The sequence below is a fragment of the Ahaetulla prasina genome, chromosome 1 (genome assembly GCF_028640845.1).
Source record: "Ahaetulla prasina isolate Xishuangbanna chromosome 1, ASM2864084v1, whole genome shotgun sequence".
Taxonomy (NCBI): Eukaryota; Metazoa; Chordata; class Lepidosauria; order Squamata; family Colubridae; genus Ahaetulla; species Ahaetulla prasina.
In genome coordinates this window covers 315,757,188-315,776,769 of record NC_080539.1, presented here as the reverse complement: position 1 = coordinate 315,776,769, position 19,582 = coordinate 315,757,188, and the positions used below count along the sequence as shown (strand labels likewise).

Genomic DNA, 19,582 nt, shown 5'->3' with positions numbered 1-19,582 from the left:
TTTATTGCATTAATTTATGCCATTGGCATTATTACATAGTTGTTGTCAATAATGTCATTTCCTGGACGACCTCTATTTAACAGACAAATATTCATTTAATGGACATTAAATGGGGTGGCATCTGAATGAAAAAAATGTCCATTGCATCAGAGCAAAGGCCCATTAAGCTGTGATTTCACTGTACATATCTCATCCCAATCTTTAAATCCTAGGCCATTTCCTCTTCTCTTGAGTCAACAGTCTTTTGACATTTCTTTTCCTTGTCAGGAGTGTTAGATACATCTGCTGCACATTACATAACAATTCTGTGTGGTCTCAATTCCCTGATTGCACTCACAACTTCATGAACTTATTTATTCATGAGGGCTACCGGTTTGCTAGATTCGGCCAGATTTCACCACTGCTTTTACTTCTGTCCTGTTGTAATGCTTCATATTTTGTTTGGTCCATTCCACATCACTCGTTGTACATGTGATGATTTACACTCAATATTATACAGTATTTTTTAACACTTTTGAAGAAGGATAAAGATATATCCTTCAGCTCTGGATTAAGTTCAGTATTTAATTTACAGTGATGTTGTCAGTGGAATACTATACTATTAGTATAATACTATACTAATACAGTGCCATACTAAGCCGAAGGCTTCCACACACTGCCACTTTCTCCTGTGTAGAAAAGTAGGGGAGGTTGGTAGTGGTACAGGGGACTATTAGAGATAACAACATTCTTCCTGCCGGTCAAGGTCAGGCTGAGCTCACATCTGGAGAAGGAATGGCCGGAGTGATGTCTTAAGATGGGACGGTTGAAGATTGGAGCATGTGATTAGCAGAGGGGTCATGAGGGTGGGGATTTTGGAGTTTGTATTACTGAGGGAAGAACCTGGATCCCCAGATTCGGATTTCAACCAACTGTGCCAGATTACCTATGCTAGTAAAAGAACTTTGAAAGATGTTTGCTTCAGAGTCTTTTCTACAAGAAGGGTTTTCTGGAATGCTGATAGATGTTTTGCACAGTTTTACCATATTATAATATATTATTCACATTCAGGCCCTTTTTGAGCAATTTAACTGTATAAAATGACAACATTTACCAAACAATCCTATGTATCAAAATGTACAATGCATTTGATATGTGGAAGGTATACAGGTAGTCCTTGAATTACAACTGTAATTAAGTCCACAATTTAGATCATAAGTCATGACAGTTGTAAAGTGTGTCACCAGGGTGACCAGATTCAATTTTATGATCTTTTTTGCAGTGATTGTTAAGTAAATGCAGCAGTCATTAAGCAAACCCATTGTTCGCTGTAGGGTGGATTTTGCTAGAAAAGACAGATACAGTAAATGCCAGTTTTTGGCAAAAATGTCATAAATCGTAGTCACGTGACCATGGGAGACTGCAAACAACCATAAATATGGACAAGCTGCTGAATACCCAAAATCCGGTCATGTGACCATGGGGAGGATGGGGAAGATCTGGGTCCTATGTAGCTTTTTGGTGATCCATCGTAATCATAAGTTGAGGAGTAGAAGTAATCCTCAACCTACAACGACAGTTGAGCCCAAAATCTCTGTTGCTAAGCAAGACAGTTGTTAAGTAAATTTGTGCCATTTTATGACCTGTCTTGCAACAGTTGTTAAGTGAATCACTGCAGTTGTTAAATTAGTAATATGGTTGTTAAGTGAATCTAGACTTGGTAGTCAGAAGCTCACAAAAGGTGATCACATGACCCCAGGACATGGCAGCCATCATAAATATGAGTCAGTTGCCAAGTAGCCAAATTCTGATGACCCACAGGGATGCTGTAAGTGTGAAAATCAGTCATAAGTAATTTTTTGCAGTGCTGTTGTAACTTTGAATAGTCACTAAATGAACTGTTGTAAGTGGAAGACTACGTGTATCTATAATCCTTTGATTAACCTGAATTCTTGAATCAAGACATTGATATGAATTTCTAATTAGAATATTTTTTATGCTTCTGAATAATATGGAATACATTCTTAAACTGAAAAGTCTTCATAAGAATTATGACTGCATTTATAACATGGCTGAATTATTAATCAATTAATTGCTTTGTTTCTATTTATTTTATTAATTTACTATTACATTTATTTGCTGCTCATCTCTTTGTGGGGCTACTCTGGGTGGCTTACAATGGTAAAATGTAAAATTATAAAAATACGTAAATATAAAAATAGTAAAATGAAACAATAAAATAAATAATGAAAACACAGCATTAAAAGATGGGTGGGAGGAAACAGAATGTGCAATGGAGAAATGGAGTCATCTATTAGTCCAATAGCCACCTTCATTGTGGTACTCCCCCATTAGGTCCCCAGGCCAACTGGCAGGCCCAAACCTTCAGACTCTCATGGAAGGACAGGAGGAGGGGGCAGATTTCACCCCAGGGGGCAGGATGTACTAAAGGACAGGTAATATGACACGGAAGGCTCTTCTGTTGGATCCTGCCAGGTAGGGCTCCTTGATTGACAGGATCTGCAGCAGGCCTCCTCTACTGGTATGAGTGGAAAAGGCCTGTCCTAGTAGAACAAGATGGTTCATAAACAATCAGGACCCATGCCACGGAGGTCTTTAAAGGTCATAGCCAACACCTTGAAGTGCACCCAGAAGCAAACAAGCAGCCAGTTGAGCTCACGGAGCAGCAGTGTAACATGGGTCATTGTAGAAGCACCACAGATTGCTCACACTGCTGAACTTTGCAGTAGCTGAAGCTTCCAGATGCATTTCAGGGATAGCCTCCTGTAGAACATATTGAACAGAGGAGAAATGACTAGGGCTTGAATGACTCAGTGCAGGGAGTCCTGGTCCAGAAAAGGCATAGCTGGTGCATAAACCAAAGTTGTGCAAAGGCTCCCCTAGTCATGACCACCACTTAGTCACCTAGAAGGAGTTGTGAATCCAGAAGAACCCCTGGGTTTGAAGGGGGTAGTATAACCTGTCCAGAATTGAAGACGTTAAAGATCCAGATCTTGATGTTCCAAGCACCCAATGCTACTCAGTCTTGCTAGGGTTCACCCTAGCCTGTTGTCCCACATCTAACAGGGGGACACAGCCTGCAGGCACCACAAGAGGGTAGCAATAGCATCACTCAGATATGGAGATGTAAAATTGGGTATCTTCAGCATACTGATGATTCCTCAACACTTGGTGATAGATGATCTCACCCATGAGCTTCATGCAGATGTGCATGATTTGTACATATTCCCTCTATATTTACTTTCCTGCAGTTTATTATTATGACAACATTCACTTGAAGGGCAAATGTAGTTTTAAAACAGATACATAAGCTCTGCCAGCTTTGCAATTTGCATGATTAATTTATACACCAGCAACCCAAACACTGCTTACAATAATGTCGTTCTGGTCATGTATCCAGTTCCATATTTGCAAGGCTTTCCTCTTGCACATGATCATATTTAATGCAATATACTAAATGCTGCTAAGGTTTCTCTGAAACTGGATTCCCATGATATACAAAACTTCTTACAATATGAGGAGATATGGAGTGTTCAGCCAACTAGTGACTCCAGCTAATCAATACTCTTCAGAGTCAACTTTTATTGTCTCTCCAGAGATAGTCAGCAAAGAAGGAGAGCTACTTATAAATTATCAGTGCTGAGAGTACTCCCAAATAGATCCTAATGTTCTATAAATGATATATCTTTCATAACCCTTAGAGAAAATTCTCAATATCTTACCCTGGAAGCATACTTAGTATTTGTCATATCTGGGTTCATTGTTAAACAAGAAAATCTGCATGAAAATTCTGGTTGTGTTTGCCTGAAAATGACTGGAATTCTTGCAGGATTGGGATCGTGATTGTGCTGTTGGGGAGCTAAAAGTCAGTAGAGATTCTCCGTCATCCAGGTCATGGTTGTCCCAAAGGTGCTTTTTCAAGAGGCAATTGGACTTTCTTGTTTTTTCTTTTGAAGACATTTCACTTCTCATCCAAGAAGCTTCTTCAACTATTGGGAAGCTTAAAAAAAAACCATTTTTCTGTTGGGGCTGAATTCCGTTAAGGAAACAGGAACTGAAGTCAGCCTGTCCAGAACCAGAAGTAGGTAGAGATATTAATTTCTGATATCCCCTTCCTTTCTCTTGTGGAAGGGGCAGTTCTTATCAAAGGCAGGAAATTTGAAGTGAGGGCAGTATTTAAGGTCTCACATTGGATATCATATGGGGTTATGCAAACATGGCTTTGGATGCAAAAAAAATATATCTTGCTTTACTCTGATGAAGTATCATAGGAAAATGATCACAAAAAAGCACATAGTCCTAAGCATGTATACTCAGAAATAAATCTTATGATTCAATAGGATTTATGGCCACATAAGTATGGATAGAATTACAGCCTTAAAGTAATTTATGGCCTTTTACTTGTTTGTGCCCTGTGCTATTTCTAAAATCTGTTAGAAAGGAGATGGATTAGGGCAGTTTGATAGCCAGGTTGCATTAAATATATGCACAGTGTAGAGAGTCCTTTCATCACTATTTTTATATTTGTTATAAACAGGCATCTTTGCACACGTTAGCCGAAATTGTTATTAGCAGTATTCATGTTAAGCTATATTTTGATTTATCCTATGATGATCTATTTAATTTAAAAATTAGCTACATGTATTTCATAAACAAAATACATTGGAGCTTTAAAAAAAACAGCCCATTATAAGTAATCTCCCAAAACAAAAATAAAGCATACGCCACATTCTTGAAGTAAATTATGACGCCATATTTTAAAAGAAAATATTGGCAAATAGGAATATTTTAACTGATTTCATAAAATAACACCTACAACAAAGTCATGCTTGATTACTAACAGTGAGACCTAATCTATACTAAAACTAACTATTCTATAACCATGCAATGAAACACAAGAAACAGCCACTGAAAAATGTCCTGATTAAATAGTATAACATACAATCACTTGGTTTCAATTATATCAATGTGTCTTTTTCTGTCCCAGTAGTCAGGCAGAAATATTGTTTTTTAAATGCCTCTGTTAAATTGGGCACCAATAATAAAAGATGAGCATCCTAATAAGCTCATTTGCATAGCATATATCACATAATACAAAACTCTTCCCTCCAAACAGCTTTGCTCATAGGTTTGTCTCCTGATTGCCATCCATCTTGCCAATATTGCAGCGTATTTCTTTAAAAGCATGCTGTTGTTTTCATAGCTGTCCCTGGAAATCTGTTGTAGAATTTCCCTTATTAATCTGCTTGAAATTCTTCATTGTAATTACAGGGGAGAAAGTTTGCTTATAATATGCTTGCCGTCAGTTTTTATTAGGATGATGGTTGAAGGAAAATCTCAGAATGACATTTTGGAAATACTGCCTAATTGCAAGTTAGGAACAAGGAATGACAGTTTAAAAGACATCATGAGTTCTTTTTTCTAAAAGTGAACTGTATTTTTTTTTCTATTTAAGAAACATACCTATTATACTATTATCCACCAAATTGTTCCAGTGAAAATCTCCCTTGCCAAGATTCTTTTGTAAGAGTGCAAGATCTCACTGACAAGTTTTGAAATGGCGTGTGACATTTAGTATTAAAAATATCCACATTTGTAATCAAGGCCTTATTTTTCTTTCTTGGCCCATTCACAGGTGAAAAAATGCAAATGCTAAGCTATGCTATGTAAAATACTACATTTGAACAAAAAATACTTTTAAATATGCTTGATTATTTAAGAATTATCCATGACTCATTGCTATTCAAGTTAAATAATTTAAGGATAATCACTCCTGTCAAATTATAGGCTTTGAAATATAAGCATATAAGTACACTATAAAATACTTCAAATTACTTGAAAACAATTACATTCCTTGAACCATTAGCCAATAAATGGCATCTCTATTTATACTAGGTCATCTCCAAAAGTGTATCATATAGACATAGATGTCCTGACTAACCAAACATGATTTTTTTTTAATTTCTCCATGTTATATCTTATGCTAAAGTAAGTAAATTTTTAAACTGTTCTTACTTTTTAAACTGTTCTTATTTAAAGAATATTCTTTATTGTGATGATATTTATGCTACACAGCATGAGAGGATCTAATGCTATGCTAATGTACTGATATTTAGTACATGTTCCTATGTTATTCATAGTCCACTATAGTACTCTGGGAAAAAAAATCTATTAAAATTCTAATCATATAGCTTAATATGAAGATTAAGTTATTCTGAAAGAAAAATCTAATAGATACAAATTCTGTATATTATTACTGAAGTGTTGGCAGCTATCACTATGTCCCACTAGAATAAAAATATAATTTTACAAATCTATCAATCTACTTAACAGGTACAGTAATCAGCCATATTATTAACATTAAATATATTGAAGTGGTAGACAGCTGATATCTTTTAGGATTGACTAATAGTCAAGGCACCTGTTTAGAAACTGGATGACTGGGAGTTCTAGTCCTGCCTTAGACATGAAAAACCAGATGGGTGACCAACTTGGGCCAGTCATTCTCTCTCTCTCTGCCTAACTCCTCTCACAGAGTTGTTCTGGGAAAACGAGAAAGAGGAAAGAGTATTAGGTATGTTCATTACCTTGAGTTATTTATAAAAAATAATAAAGGTGGGGTTAAATAAAATAAAGAAAGCCTGTAGCCAAGAAATATGCCTCAGAACTAGCACTTAGCAGGGTAATAATGAATGAAAAGATATTCAGATACCATGACATGTCCATGCTTACAAAGATCTGAATTGTGCATGGAATGGTTTTCCTCGTGACATGTTATTGAAGCAAAAATTGAACAGTGAAGAAGCAGGAGAAAAATAATACTTATAAATGTGGTATTGAAGAAGACCCCTAAGGATACCCAAGAAAAAAAATATATGAATCACTGAACAAATAGATCCAGATATCCACTTGAGACTCAAAGGACCAGTCTCAAATTATTATATTTTGGGCACATTATGTGAAGTTCTCTTGAGATGATAACAATGCTAGGAAAGGAAAGGAAGGTAAGCATCATCAAGGAGGATGAACTATTACAGTACATGATTGCCTTTGGAGGATCAAAAGGGGCAAGAAAGGAGGAGATCTTCTCGAAGATCTGTCTATGTAATTGTTAATAGTGACAACAACCTGACAACACATGACTGATCAATCAATCAATCCTTAAAGTTTAAAGTATCATTTCTAAATCATGTCACATATTTCTTCTTAGTCAGAATTGTTAAACTGTTCGTTTTCAGTGCTGGGGATCACATTTTAAGAACAAATATATTACTTATATTACTTGCTATATAAAGTTTTTGTCCTGATTTTATAAATTGTTGTTATATTTAAATATATTCTGTTTTATTATTTTGTTGTTTATTCTCAGTTATTTGTATTTTTAAACTGTGAGGATAGATAATCAGCTCATAAAAATCAGTATGCAATAATGCTTTTACAACTGGACATTTATTTAAAGGTGATTAATTTGTTGTCTTCGGGACTATGTTAAATGTAAATTTTAAGTGTAAAAAAAATCAAGTTAATGGGCGCAGGTGGTATTTTTACCTATCCTTATAGTCCATTCAAGGGGACTGAAAAGAGAAAGGAAAATACTACAAAGTGAATAACTGGCAATATGCCAGATGATTAGAAAACAGCAAATGTTGTTCTTATGCCGATAAAAGGGAAGAAGAGAATACAAGAAATGTAAATCAATAATGTGATAGCCAACCTTGGGAAGTTTCTTGCATGGTTATAAAGTGATTGATCAAAAGGAATTTGAAAAGAATGTGGTCATTAGAGGAAATCAGCATTAACCTAGCATCGTGCTAGGTTAACTTTATTTCATTTTTTTTAATTAGACAATTTCATAAGTAAATTGTGGGTATGCTTTATACATAACGCTTCTTGATATCACGAGATATTTAAATAAATAGTCTATGGCATTTTGATTAGTAAACTAGTTAAGTGAAGGTTAAATAGCAACAAAAATCCAAAAGATACATGGATGGTTGAAAACTGCTCGAATAGTGCTCACGAATGGTTCTTCATTAAATTGGGGGTAGGTGCTGGGATTGGTCTTGCTCTTGTAACTCCTCAACATTTTTATTACATGAAGTGGTGGAACAAAACCTTGCCAGTTCTACAGATTACCCCCAACTGGATTGGATAGCCAATATTTCAGAAGATAGATTTGAGAAATAAAAGTTATGAAATGTAAGAGATGTAAATGCAAAGCTAGGGGATATAGATAGCTATCTTGGTAAGATCTTTAAAAAAGGTTTTGGTATACTAGTTGATGACAAACTAAACTTGAGTATGCCATGGCTGCAAAAAAAAGGGAAATGTGACTCAGTAGGGAGTGTCAACCTGAAATGAAGTTCTACAAAGAGAGATTTCAGGCTGAAGTTTCAGAAGTCTACAAATATTGTAGGTAGCATTCTACAAATACTTAAAAGGATATAATGCAGAAAAAGTCAATTTCCACTGATCCAAAGAACAGGATACAAAATATGAATTACAAGAAGGCAGGTTCTGAGGGAATGTTAGGAAACTCATCCTAGCAGTTAGAACAATTTGATTGTGAAACTAATACCCCAAGAAATAATGAGTTCTCTTTCACTGGATGAGCTCATAAAAAAATCATGTATTTATTTTTTACAGTTATTTTTTAGATTTATATCCTGCTTTCTATCCTGGAGTGTACTGAGGCTGTGTACAGAGTTTATCTGCTGATCTAATTCTACTACTTATGTGTGTCCAGCAGTTTGAGCAAATTGTTCCAGAAGACTTGAAAATGCTATATCAACAGGTATTTTTGCCACTTGATTACTTTGAGGATAAAATGAAAAGTTGTAGCTGAGTCTTTAATACTATGGTCTGATCTGCTGCCATATCACAAAACTCACTCCTTTAGACACTCTGCCCAGCAGCAGTCATCTACTATAAGGCAAGATAAGACAAAATGGGACAAAATGGCACAATGTTGCATTTTCCCTTTTAAAAAAATCCATTTCTGAGTGCACCCAAAATCAAGTATGATCCTCCCGTATGTGCTCAATTATAACCTCTGTTATGCTTTTACATTGGTTAGGATGTAGATAAAACAATACAATTATCATGATATATTCTGCTGTCAGAATTGCTATCCTTGATCAACATTTGTGTTGATTAACAAGGCTCAATCTGTGCCAGAATATTGGCTAGTGGGCAACAGCTAGGAACAAATCTCATCCTATACAGCAAAGTTCGCTTCTATCAATAGGTCATAGGACTGTACCAATACAAAACCAGCTGCATGCTTTTCCCTTTTTCTCTTACGTATGCTAAACTTATGCAAGAGTAATTTACTACCAGAAATCACACAATGAGTCTTCATTAAGCTGGATGGAGTGTACAGAATTCAGTACTGAATGTTATAAGGAGTCAGGATGTAAGACTGAAATTATTTTGGTCCTTGCAAATGTTTATGTACAGAAAGTTTTATTTTTTAAAATTAAGTTATGTTACAGAAAAGGTAATGTCTTCATATAAATGTGCAGAAATTATATGTTCACGCTTGAATATGCAGGTGACAGTATATAGTACTAAACATATATGCATTTCATATTTTATATTGCTCCAAAAATCAACCCAATTTGCATCAATGCTTTTTTATTACCTTGAAGTACTGCAGTTGCTTCTCGGCATTCATTGTTCCTTCATTTTCTTGCCTCAGACAGGAATTGAAGATAAAAAGCTCAGTATCTCTCAGCCATCCTTTCAGTTCTTTGATTCTGACCTCCAGCTGCCTTACTAGGTTGCCACTTTCAGGGGAAAGCAAGTCACGTGCTCCTAACCCGCTGTGCCCCACCAATGAGTCTTGAATCTTCTCTTGTAGAGTTTTCTAATGCAACAGAGAAAGAAAATATAGATTAATCTAAGGTTCTAAAGTATGTATATCTAACAGCTAAGCACTGCTAGAAAGTAACCAAATTAGTTGCTCTAACTCCTGATTTATCTTATGCATGTTTTTTTAAAGAATATTCTGTTAAATTTAACATGGCTGAATCCCAGGTAAATAGATACAGAACAGGTTTTAGTGTTTTTAGTATATTTCTAATAGACTTATCAAAATATTGTCTGAGCCCATATAGATAACTGAATTGTTTTTGGGGTGAACAATTCTCAAAGAAGTTTGGTCATCAACAGAAGCTTATGGGTATAATTTTATGATTGTGTTATGGAATACCTACTATGAATATATAGTCAAATACCCAGCTGAAACATAGATGTTAAGTTATGATTTGAAGTTGCCACAATGCTGGACTTATATAATTTGCTGAATCCATGGCTTATGACAGAGGTTTGATTCTCACAAAAGCCAAAAGCAAACGGTGGTTTAGTTGGTGCAAAATCTAGTAATCTCAATTCATCTCAGTGCCACTTTTTCCCTGTAGAAGAGTTTCAGTAAGAACTGATTTGGATCCAAAAAACCTGCAAGTAGACTTATGACTAAGAACCTACTTTTCTATTCAGTATTATTAAATTACTTATCTTTCTTTAGACGTTTCTGTGGAGGTTCTAGATATACCTTGAATGGTGTGGAATAATAGCAAAGAAGAGCTAGGAGACAAGTGGCAAGAAATTCAAGAGAAGGTGTCTCCCTACCCCAAGAAAAATGCCTTCTGCTGCAACATTTTGTATCTGAACCATCATTTTCTTAAATATATGTGTAATAAGACATATGAAATGATATAATGAGAAAATCAATTACTTGGCTCAAGGGATTATAATGTAAATTATTTACAATCAAAGTATGCAACAATGGTGCTCTCCACATGGTTTTTGACATACAGCTCCCAAGATCCAAACATATTATCTAGTCTTTCTGAAGTTATGGTCTAAAACAACTAGATGGATCTACATTGTGCATTATGATCTAACATAAAATTTATGTATCTTGTTACATAAAATTATAACAAGAAATTTTAACCAGAATTCTATAACAAAATAGTAAATAGACTACATAGGAAGTTTTAAAATCATTTATAATAACAGCATTTTAAAAAATGCCACTTATTGCCAATAACTTAACTATTCAATGATGTTGGATAGTTAGGGTTTAGAGAAGATATACTGAAATCAATAGAATCAACTGAATTTAACTTAGTTGTTGCTTTCAGTAGGGTTTCCAAATAGGACAAAATCTGGTTACGGTCTACCACAATTATGTTTACTTCTATCAGTTCGTTCAATTATTTGTTTAAAATGCTATACCTTTTAATGCATTAAAATAAAATAATGCATTAAAACCTTTTGTATTTTTGTACTTTTATTTGTGTTTAACAATGAGCTCATGAAATAAGTAGACAGGTTTTCAAATACAAGAGCATTTATAATCATAGAATGTGTATTCAATGAAGCAAGATGATCTGGGACATGAGCACCAGCTTATCATTGTGCAAATAATAAATGCAGAAAAAAAGATCTCCTTCATAAGAGGAACTGATAAGGTGCCACATGGTATGGCCATATGAAGACCAAAGGAAAAAAATAAAAAGATTATTCCAGGATAGTTAGGAAAGCTATATGGGATGGGCGTGGCAGATTTAATAGCACACAAAGATATAAGACAGACATTCTTCTATAATTTTTTTAATACATTTTTTCATTCAGAATCTATTGCGAGTTTTTTTGACCTTAAAATCACTTTGATTTGTTGTACTGATAGGATTAATATAAGCATATATCTTAGCTTTTAGATTGCAGAGTTATAAGTCAATTTATTGGAATTCATTGCTGATTCCAATCATTTTGATGCCAATTCTCAGATTCTGTAGAAATTCTCACCAATCCTCTTGTGCCCTCACTTCATTTTTTTAAAAGTGGAAATGGGACTGCAGGAATCTAAAATTCAGCTAGCATTCTTCTTGTACCCAAGACAACCTACTCCCATGATGGCGAACCTATGGCACATGTGCCACAGGTGGCATGCAGAGCCATATCTGTGGGCATGCGAGCATTGCCCTAGCTCAGCTCCAGCGCACATGTGTACACCGGCCAGCTGATTTTTGGGCCTTCTGGGCCCACCAGAAGTTGGGAAATGGGCTGTTTCTAGACTCTGGAGGGCCTCCGGGGGGTGGGAGAGCCTGTTTTCGCTTTTCCCAGGCTCCAAGATAGCCTCTGGAGTCTTTCGGGCTCACCGGAAATCAGGAAATGGGCCATTTTTGGCCTCTAGAGGGCCTTAGCAGGGTGAGGGAGGCTGTTTTCGCCCTCCCCAGGCTCCAAGAAAGCCTCTGGAGCCTGGTCAGGGCAAAAAATGGGCCTACCAGGCCCACTGGTAACCTTTTTACCATCGCGTGCCAAAAGCATGGGGAGCATGGGGGGCAGGGCGTGGGGGGCATTGAATTATGGGTGTGAGCACATGCATGCAACCCCCCCATGCTCCTCCCGCTTTTGGCACACGACGGCAAAAAAGTTAGCCATCACTGACCTACTTCATCAAACAGCATTTTAAAACAGTGTTTCCATGGCAGACAGATCATCCAAGAACAGTTTCATCTTTGCTCCTGTTGGGTCTCAAAAATGAATACTGATACAGATGTGTGCATGTATTATTATTATTGACCTGGGTATTTATTAGGCTGCTATCATTCATCACCACTAATTTTGCATATATAATTGCTTGGATTCAGTTTCACTTGTGTTACTTCAGGTAATAGCCAAATTGGAGGCATTAAAGACTTGGTTTTGACTGTAATTACGACTCAAAATACTTTAAAATTATGTACCAATAAAGGAGAATATTTGTAGCTCAGTGTTGAAATGTGGGGTCCTCAGATCGCCCCCACCCACACAGACAGGCAAGATACCAGAATATAAAGTGATAGCAAATAGCACTCCTTACTAGCGCTGATGATGTTACCTAGTTAAGGTAATGAAATGTTTGCAAGAAAACAAGCAATCTCAGAGAGCACCAAGGTCCCCTCATTAAAATTATGTGAATGGTTGCATTGTAATTGGAGTTATTGCTATCAAGGCTTCCAAAAGCTAGACCTTCTTTCCCTGCAATAATCAGTGGAGTATTAAAGGGAAAGTAAGTTAGGATTAGTCCCATTCAAATCAGTGAAATGGGAAATAAGTGTTTGGAGACTTTAACAGCCTAACAATAGGCTTTGAAATACATACTGAATTAAATCAACAGATACTCATCTATTCTCAAACATTGTGCAAATAATCTGTTTGGGAGATCGTAAAAGAATAAAACAAGCATTCTTGGCAACACCCTTCTATTTTGATGGCTCAAATATTGATAATTTGAAGGCTCTCGGTGGAATCCAGCTTTAGCTATTGTTTTTACGCTGTAACAAAAGTAGCAGCAGGAGGTGAAATCAATGCCCTTGGTGGGTAGGGTCACAAAAAAGAATTTATTGCCACTTTTTTGTTCTGGAACAGTTTGCAATCATAAATTCTTCATAAACAGAATACTTCAGAGAATGGTCCGTCTTCATAAATATACGACAGAGGACATCAATTTCATTTAATTCACAATTTGTGTCAGCACAGCAGATGCCAATGCCTGCCTTGATAGGGTTGTTTAATATGCAATTGAGACTGAGTAATATTCAGCACAGGGGACAAAATTTCACAGATTAAACTGTACGCACCACTGACATTTCATTCTAATGTATTTCCATTCCACACTGTTCACCTTAGATGAAAGTAATATTAAAAACCATATCTCTCTATTTTACCATTGTTAGAAGTTAAAATCCTTGTCTTTAATTTTTTTATGCCAATTAAAAGTAATCATGCCAATTAAACAGTATGCATGGTGTTGTTAGTTTCCACAGTTTTTCTTATTAAATTAAAGAAAACTCCATCAAAAACTGCTCATTAGACGTGAAATTTCATTTAAGAAGAAAAAGCAACTTTTTTTTGGTAAATGCAGAAATTAATTTGAAAAAGTAATATAAAATTGCTTCTTGATAGAAAAAGAAAGGACCTTTAAAATTCATTTTAAATGGCAGAGTGGTCTTTTATTTCTGTTTTAAAATCTGATTATTTTAATGAAGGAAAGTTGATTAATTGCTTTTCTGACTGACTGTATATGCTTCTGGGGTAACCAAGAATTTAGGATTGTTCTTGAAATGCACTGATTTAAAAAGATGAACAATTAATTTTGCATGCCCAAGGGGAATTTGAATTTGATATAGAATAGTCCTTTCCACATCACACAGCATCTACCTTGCTAGTGGAAGGGACTTGGAAAGAGAGAAATGTTATATGACATGGGGATTACTTCTTCCTAATGAAAACAAAAGGAACAGAATTAAAAATACTATTGCTGCTGAATATGATTAAAAACTTGGGAATACCTAAAGCAGCTGTTGGGAACATAGTCTTAGGCCGCTCTCAGCAGATGATCAATGCTATCAAAACTCATCATATCAAATATCCACCCATTCAGCATAGTCTGTGTAATTCTCTTTCCAGTTTGAGTGTTTTCAGTAATAGGTAGCCAAAGTGTATGGACGGAGGCAAATATGTGCAGGCCTGTTTAAAACTATGGAAACATCATTGGTCCATAGAGGTTGGCATCAGGGAATATTTTGTAAACGTTAAGGACAGAAACTTTTCTTCCAATAAAACATTGCATTTTTATATTGCAGTATTTAAATGCCTCAATCTAACAGTGCAATTTTTCAGAAGATATTTTGATTCATAAAAAGTGGTAGATGTACAGAAATTGGCTTTTTGCGTGGTTGGCTGAGCACAACATCTTCAGTGCAGAATTCTGAGAAGTGGATCTCTGCATAGTGCGTTCATGGACTTTGGTCATATATTAGTTACTAAAAACATTACATGTGATCTTGTCTACACAACATGTCAAAAATGGTAGCTGATATAGAAGTCTGATGGGGATATTTTTCAGAATGTATTATTCCATTCTTATTTCATTTTAATTAACTTCTAGTTTGATTCTAAGGTCAGTTCAAAGTGCTATCTTCTGGAAGGTGATTTAAAAAGCAATATGCTCCCACATGTGCCTCTTTGTTCTTTGTTTTCTCTGCCATTGCCATCAGAATTGTAATCAGCAGGTATGTAGAACAGAATCTTTTAACTTGCAGCTCCTGGAACTTGAATTTGGACTGGAATTCAACACTGATTAACCCTCTTTCTGATTGTGAATTGTATGAGAGTGCTATCTTATGTTACTTATTTTTTCCTCTCATTATTCTGATTTTTATGACTATTGTTATTGTTTGCTTATGTGTAGCTGAATCACACTGCATTGAAACTATTTTTGCAGGAAATGGATATAGTGAGGTGAGGGTGCATCCATTGTTTTTAAGGTTATTATTTAAAAGTCTGAAAATGTAGAACTTTTGGCAAAATGATTGCTTACCTGTGACTTTATCATTTAAAGTTACCTGACCTTTGATCTTGAGTGACACCAATTAAGGGAAGGAATGGAAAATAGAAACACATTTGTCCTCTTACATACCTCTCAGCAATTGGCAGTAATGTTTCTGACATAATGCCTTATTGGTATCTGGCTAAGAGACTCACTGTGCTGCAGATGTTAGAATCTCACATTTGGTTGACAGTGGGACTATTATAGCATGAAATGAATTATAAAAAATCTTTATTTTTTTGTTTACTTCTTTTGTCAAACATGAGCTGCACATGTCACTATGAAACACATCCTGATTGCTACCTTCAGAGTTGCGATTTCAGATTGGTGCAATATTTGCACATTTATTCTCTGTAGCATCAGTATGACCTGAAATATGTAGTGACATCCCCACTTTTCATCTTTAGGGTATAGTAAATAGTTAAAGAGTAGATGTCTCTAACATGTACCTTCAGAATAAATTCTATTAATATTCACTCAAGCGTGACAGTCCATGTATATCTGTATTATAGTGTATACTGTATTAGAGCTGACTTGGTGCATACCCATAATACATGGCACATTTTACTTACATTTTTTCTCTATTAAAGTACTAAAATTATTAAAGTCGGACCAGGTACAAACAGAGAATAAAAAAACAGACAAGAAAAGATTTCTGTAACAGTATGTTTGAAATGTATCTAGTGAATTGAATGAAAGAGATATTTGAGTTTCATATTAGAAATCAGACAGAGAGCATACTTTAAGACACAGAAAAAGGACCTAGAACCCACAGACAGTAATAAAAATGCAAATACCCCAAGCAGTTCCCATTTTTCATTAATTGAATCCACTTTTTCAAGGAGATCGCTTGGTAATAAAACACCACTTCTCTTCAGAGCTTCAACTTTACTCAGCAATTCCATCTTTTTGGGATGTCTGATTGACATTTCTACACTGTACCTCTAAAATGAAAAAAAAAAAGTTGAGTTAGCTATAGAAAAATACCTTTAATTAAGATATAATTTTAGAAAGTAAGAGGAACAGAATAACAGAGTTGGAAGGAACCTTGTAGGTCATCTAGTCCAACCTCCTGCTCAAGCAGCAAATCCTATACCAGTGATGGCTAACCTTTTTGCTATCGTGTACCCAAAGTGGGGGGAGTGTGAGGGGTCACGTGCGCATGTCCACCCCCATAATTCCATGTGCCCTGCCCCCATGCATATGTGCATGACCCCCCCCCACTGCACTCCCCCCCTCCCCGCTTTTGGCATGCGATGGCACAGTGGGACCAGAAGGCCCATTTTTTGCTCTTCCCAAGGTCCAGAGCCTTTCTAGGAACCTGGATAGGGCAAAAACAGCCTTCCCCACACTCTGGAGGCCCTCCAGAGGCCTGAAACAGCCCATTTCCCAACATCCGGTAGGACTGGAAGGCCTGTTTTTCTCTCTCCCCAGGTTCCAGAGGCTTTCTAGGAGGGAACAGAAGTCGGCAAATGGGCCGTTTCCAGCCTTCAGAGGGCCTCTAGACACCCTAGAAAGGCTCTGAAGCCTGGGGGGAACAAAAAACAGGCCTTCTGGTTCCACCGGAAGTTGGCAAACTAGCTGTTTCTGGCCTCCAGAGGGGCTCGGGGTGTGTGTGGAGAAGGCTGTGTTCACCCTCCCCAGGCTCCTAGAAAGGTTCTACATTTAGTAAGGTAAGGTTCTACATTTAGAAAGTAAGGTTCTACATTTAGTAAGGTTCTACATTTAGTAAGGTTCTACATTTAGTAAGGTTCTACATTTAGGCCAAAAAAACAAAATGCACCAGTACCGTATATGTGGTACCTTGCTCAATAGTAGTACCTGTGAGAGGGATCTTGGAGTCCTAGTGGATAACCATCTAGATATGAGCCAGCAGTGTGCAGCAGCTGTTAAAAAAGCCAACACAATTCTGGGCTGCATAAACAGAGGGATAGAATCAAGATCACGTGAAGTGCTAGTACCACTTTATAATGCCTTGGTAAGGCCACACTTGGAATATTGCATCCAGTTTTGGTCGCCACGATGTAAAAAAGATGTTGAGACTCTAGAAAGAGTGCAGAGAAGAGCAACAAAGATGATTAGGGACTGGAGGATAAAACATATGAAGAACGGTTGCAGGAACTGGGTATGTCTAGTTTAACAAAAGAAGGACTAGGGAGACATGATAGCAGTGTTCCAATATCTCAGGGGCTGCCACAGAGAAGTGGGAGTCGGGCTGTTCTCCAGAGCACCTGAGGGTAGAACAAGAAGCAATGGGTGGAAACTGATCAAGGAAAGAAGCAACTTAGAACTAAGGAGAAATTTCCTGACAGTTAGAACAATTAATAAGTGGAACGACTTGCCTTCAGAAGTTGTGAATGCTCCAACACTGGAAATTTTTAAGAAAATGTTGGATAACCATCTGACTGAGATGGTGTAGGGTTTCCTGCCTGGGCAGGGGGTTGGACTAGAAGGCCTCCAAGGTCCCTTCCAACTCTGATGTTATGTTATGTTAAGGTTCTGGAGCTTGGGGAGAGCAAAAAAGGGCCTCCCCCGCCCCGAGGCCCTTCGGAGACAGGAAACAGCCTATTCCCCTACTTCTGGTGGACCCAGAAGGCCCAAGAATGCACAGGTACTGTATATGTGGTACCTTGCTCAATAGTAGTAACTGTGAGAGGGATCTTGAAAACCTAGTGGACAACCATTTAGATATGAGTCAGCAGTGCAGCAGCTGCCAAAAAGCCAACGTAGTTCTAGGCTGCATAAACAGAGGGGTAGAATCAAGCTCACGTGAAGTGTTAATACCACATTATAATGCTTTGGTAAAGCCGCACTTGGAATACTGCATCCAGTTTTGGCTGCCACGATGTAAAAAAGATGTTGAGACTCTAGAAAGAGTGCAGAAAAGAGCAGCAAAGATGATTAGGGGACTGGAGGCTAAAACACATGAAGAATGGTTGCAGGAACTGGCTATGTCTACTTTAATGAAAAGAAGAACTAGGGGAGACATGATAACAGTGTTCCAATTTCTCAGGGGATGCCACAAAGAAGTGTGAGTCGGGCTGTTCTCCAGAGCACCTAAGGTGAGAACAAGAAGCAATGGGTGGAAACTGATCAAGGAAAGAAGCAACTTAGAACTAAGGAGAAATTTCCTGACAGTTAGAACAATTAATAAGTGGAACAACTTGCCTTCAGAAGTTGTGAATGCTCCAACACTGGAAATTTTTAAGAAAATGTTGGATAACCATCTGACTGAGATGGTGTAGGGTTTCCTGCCTGGGCAGGGGGTTGGACTAGAAGGCCTCCAAGGTCCCTTCCAACTCTGATGTTATGTTATGTTAAGGTTCTGGAGCTTGGGGAGAGCAAAAAAGGGCCTCCCCCGCCCCGAGGCCCTTCGGAGACAGGAAACAGCCTATTCCCCTACTTCTGGTGGACCCAGAAGGCCCAAGAATGCACAGGTACTGTATATGTGGTACCTTGCTCAATAGTAGTAACTGTGAGAGGGATCTTGAAAACCTAGTGGACAACCATTTAGATATGAGTCAGCAGTGTGCAGCAGCTGCCAAAAAAGCCAACACAGTTCTGGGCTGCATAAACAGAGGGATAGAATCAAGATAACGTGAAGTGTTAATACCACTTTATAAAGCCTTGGTAAGGCCACACTTGGAATATTGCATTCAGCTTTGGTCGCCACGATGTAAAAACGATGTTGAGACTCTTGAAAGAGTGCAAAGAAGAGCAACAAAGATGATTAGGGGACTGGAGGCCAAAACATATGAAGAACGGTTGCAGGAACTCGGAATGTCTAGTTTAATGAAAAGAAGGACTAGGGGAGACATGATAGCAGTGTTCCAATATCTCAGGGGTTGCCACAAAGAGGGAGTCAAACTATTCTCCAAAGCACCTGAGGGTAGAACAAGAAGCAATGGGTAGAAACTAATCAAGGAGAGAAGCAACTTAGAACTAAGGAGAAATTTCCTGACAAAACAATCAATAAGTGGAACAACTTGCCTGCAGAAGTTGTGAATGCTCCAACACTGGAAATTTTTAAGAAAATGTTGGATAGCTATTTGTCTGATATGGTGTAGGGTTTCCTGCCTGGGCAGGAGGTTGGACTAGAAGATCTCCAAGGTCCCTTCCAACTCTGTTATTATAAGTTGTTCCTACAACTGTTCTTCATATGTTTTAGCCTCCAGTCCCCTAATCATCTTTGTTGCTCTT

General features: G+C 37.2%; 1 protein-coding gene across 1 annotated transcript in view; it reads right to left on the bottom strand.

The window, feature by feature from the left end:
* Positions 1-19,582, bottom strand: part of AKAP6 (A-kinase anchoring protein 6) — a 233,943-nt gene that overhangs the window by 32,519 nt on the left and 181,842 nt on the right. Inside the window, exons 9-10 of the mRNA XM_058162337.1 lie at positions 16,180-16,326; positions 9,644-9,868 (exon numbers count right to left, since the gene is read on the bottom strand). Coding sequence (XP_058018320.1) covers positions 9,644-9,868; positions 16,180-16,326 — 372 coding nt within the window. The remainder of the gene's footprint in view (positions 1-9,643; positions 9,869-16,179; positions 16,327-19,582) is intronic.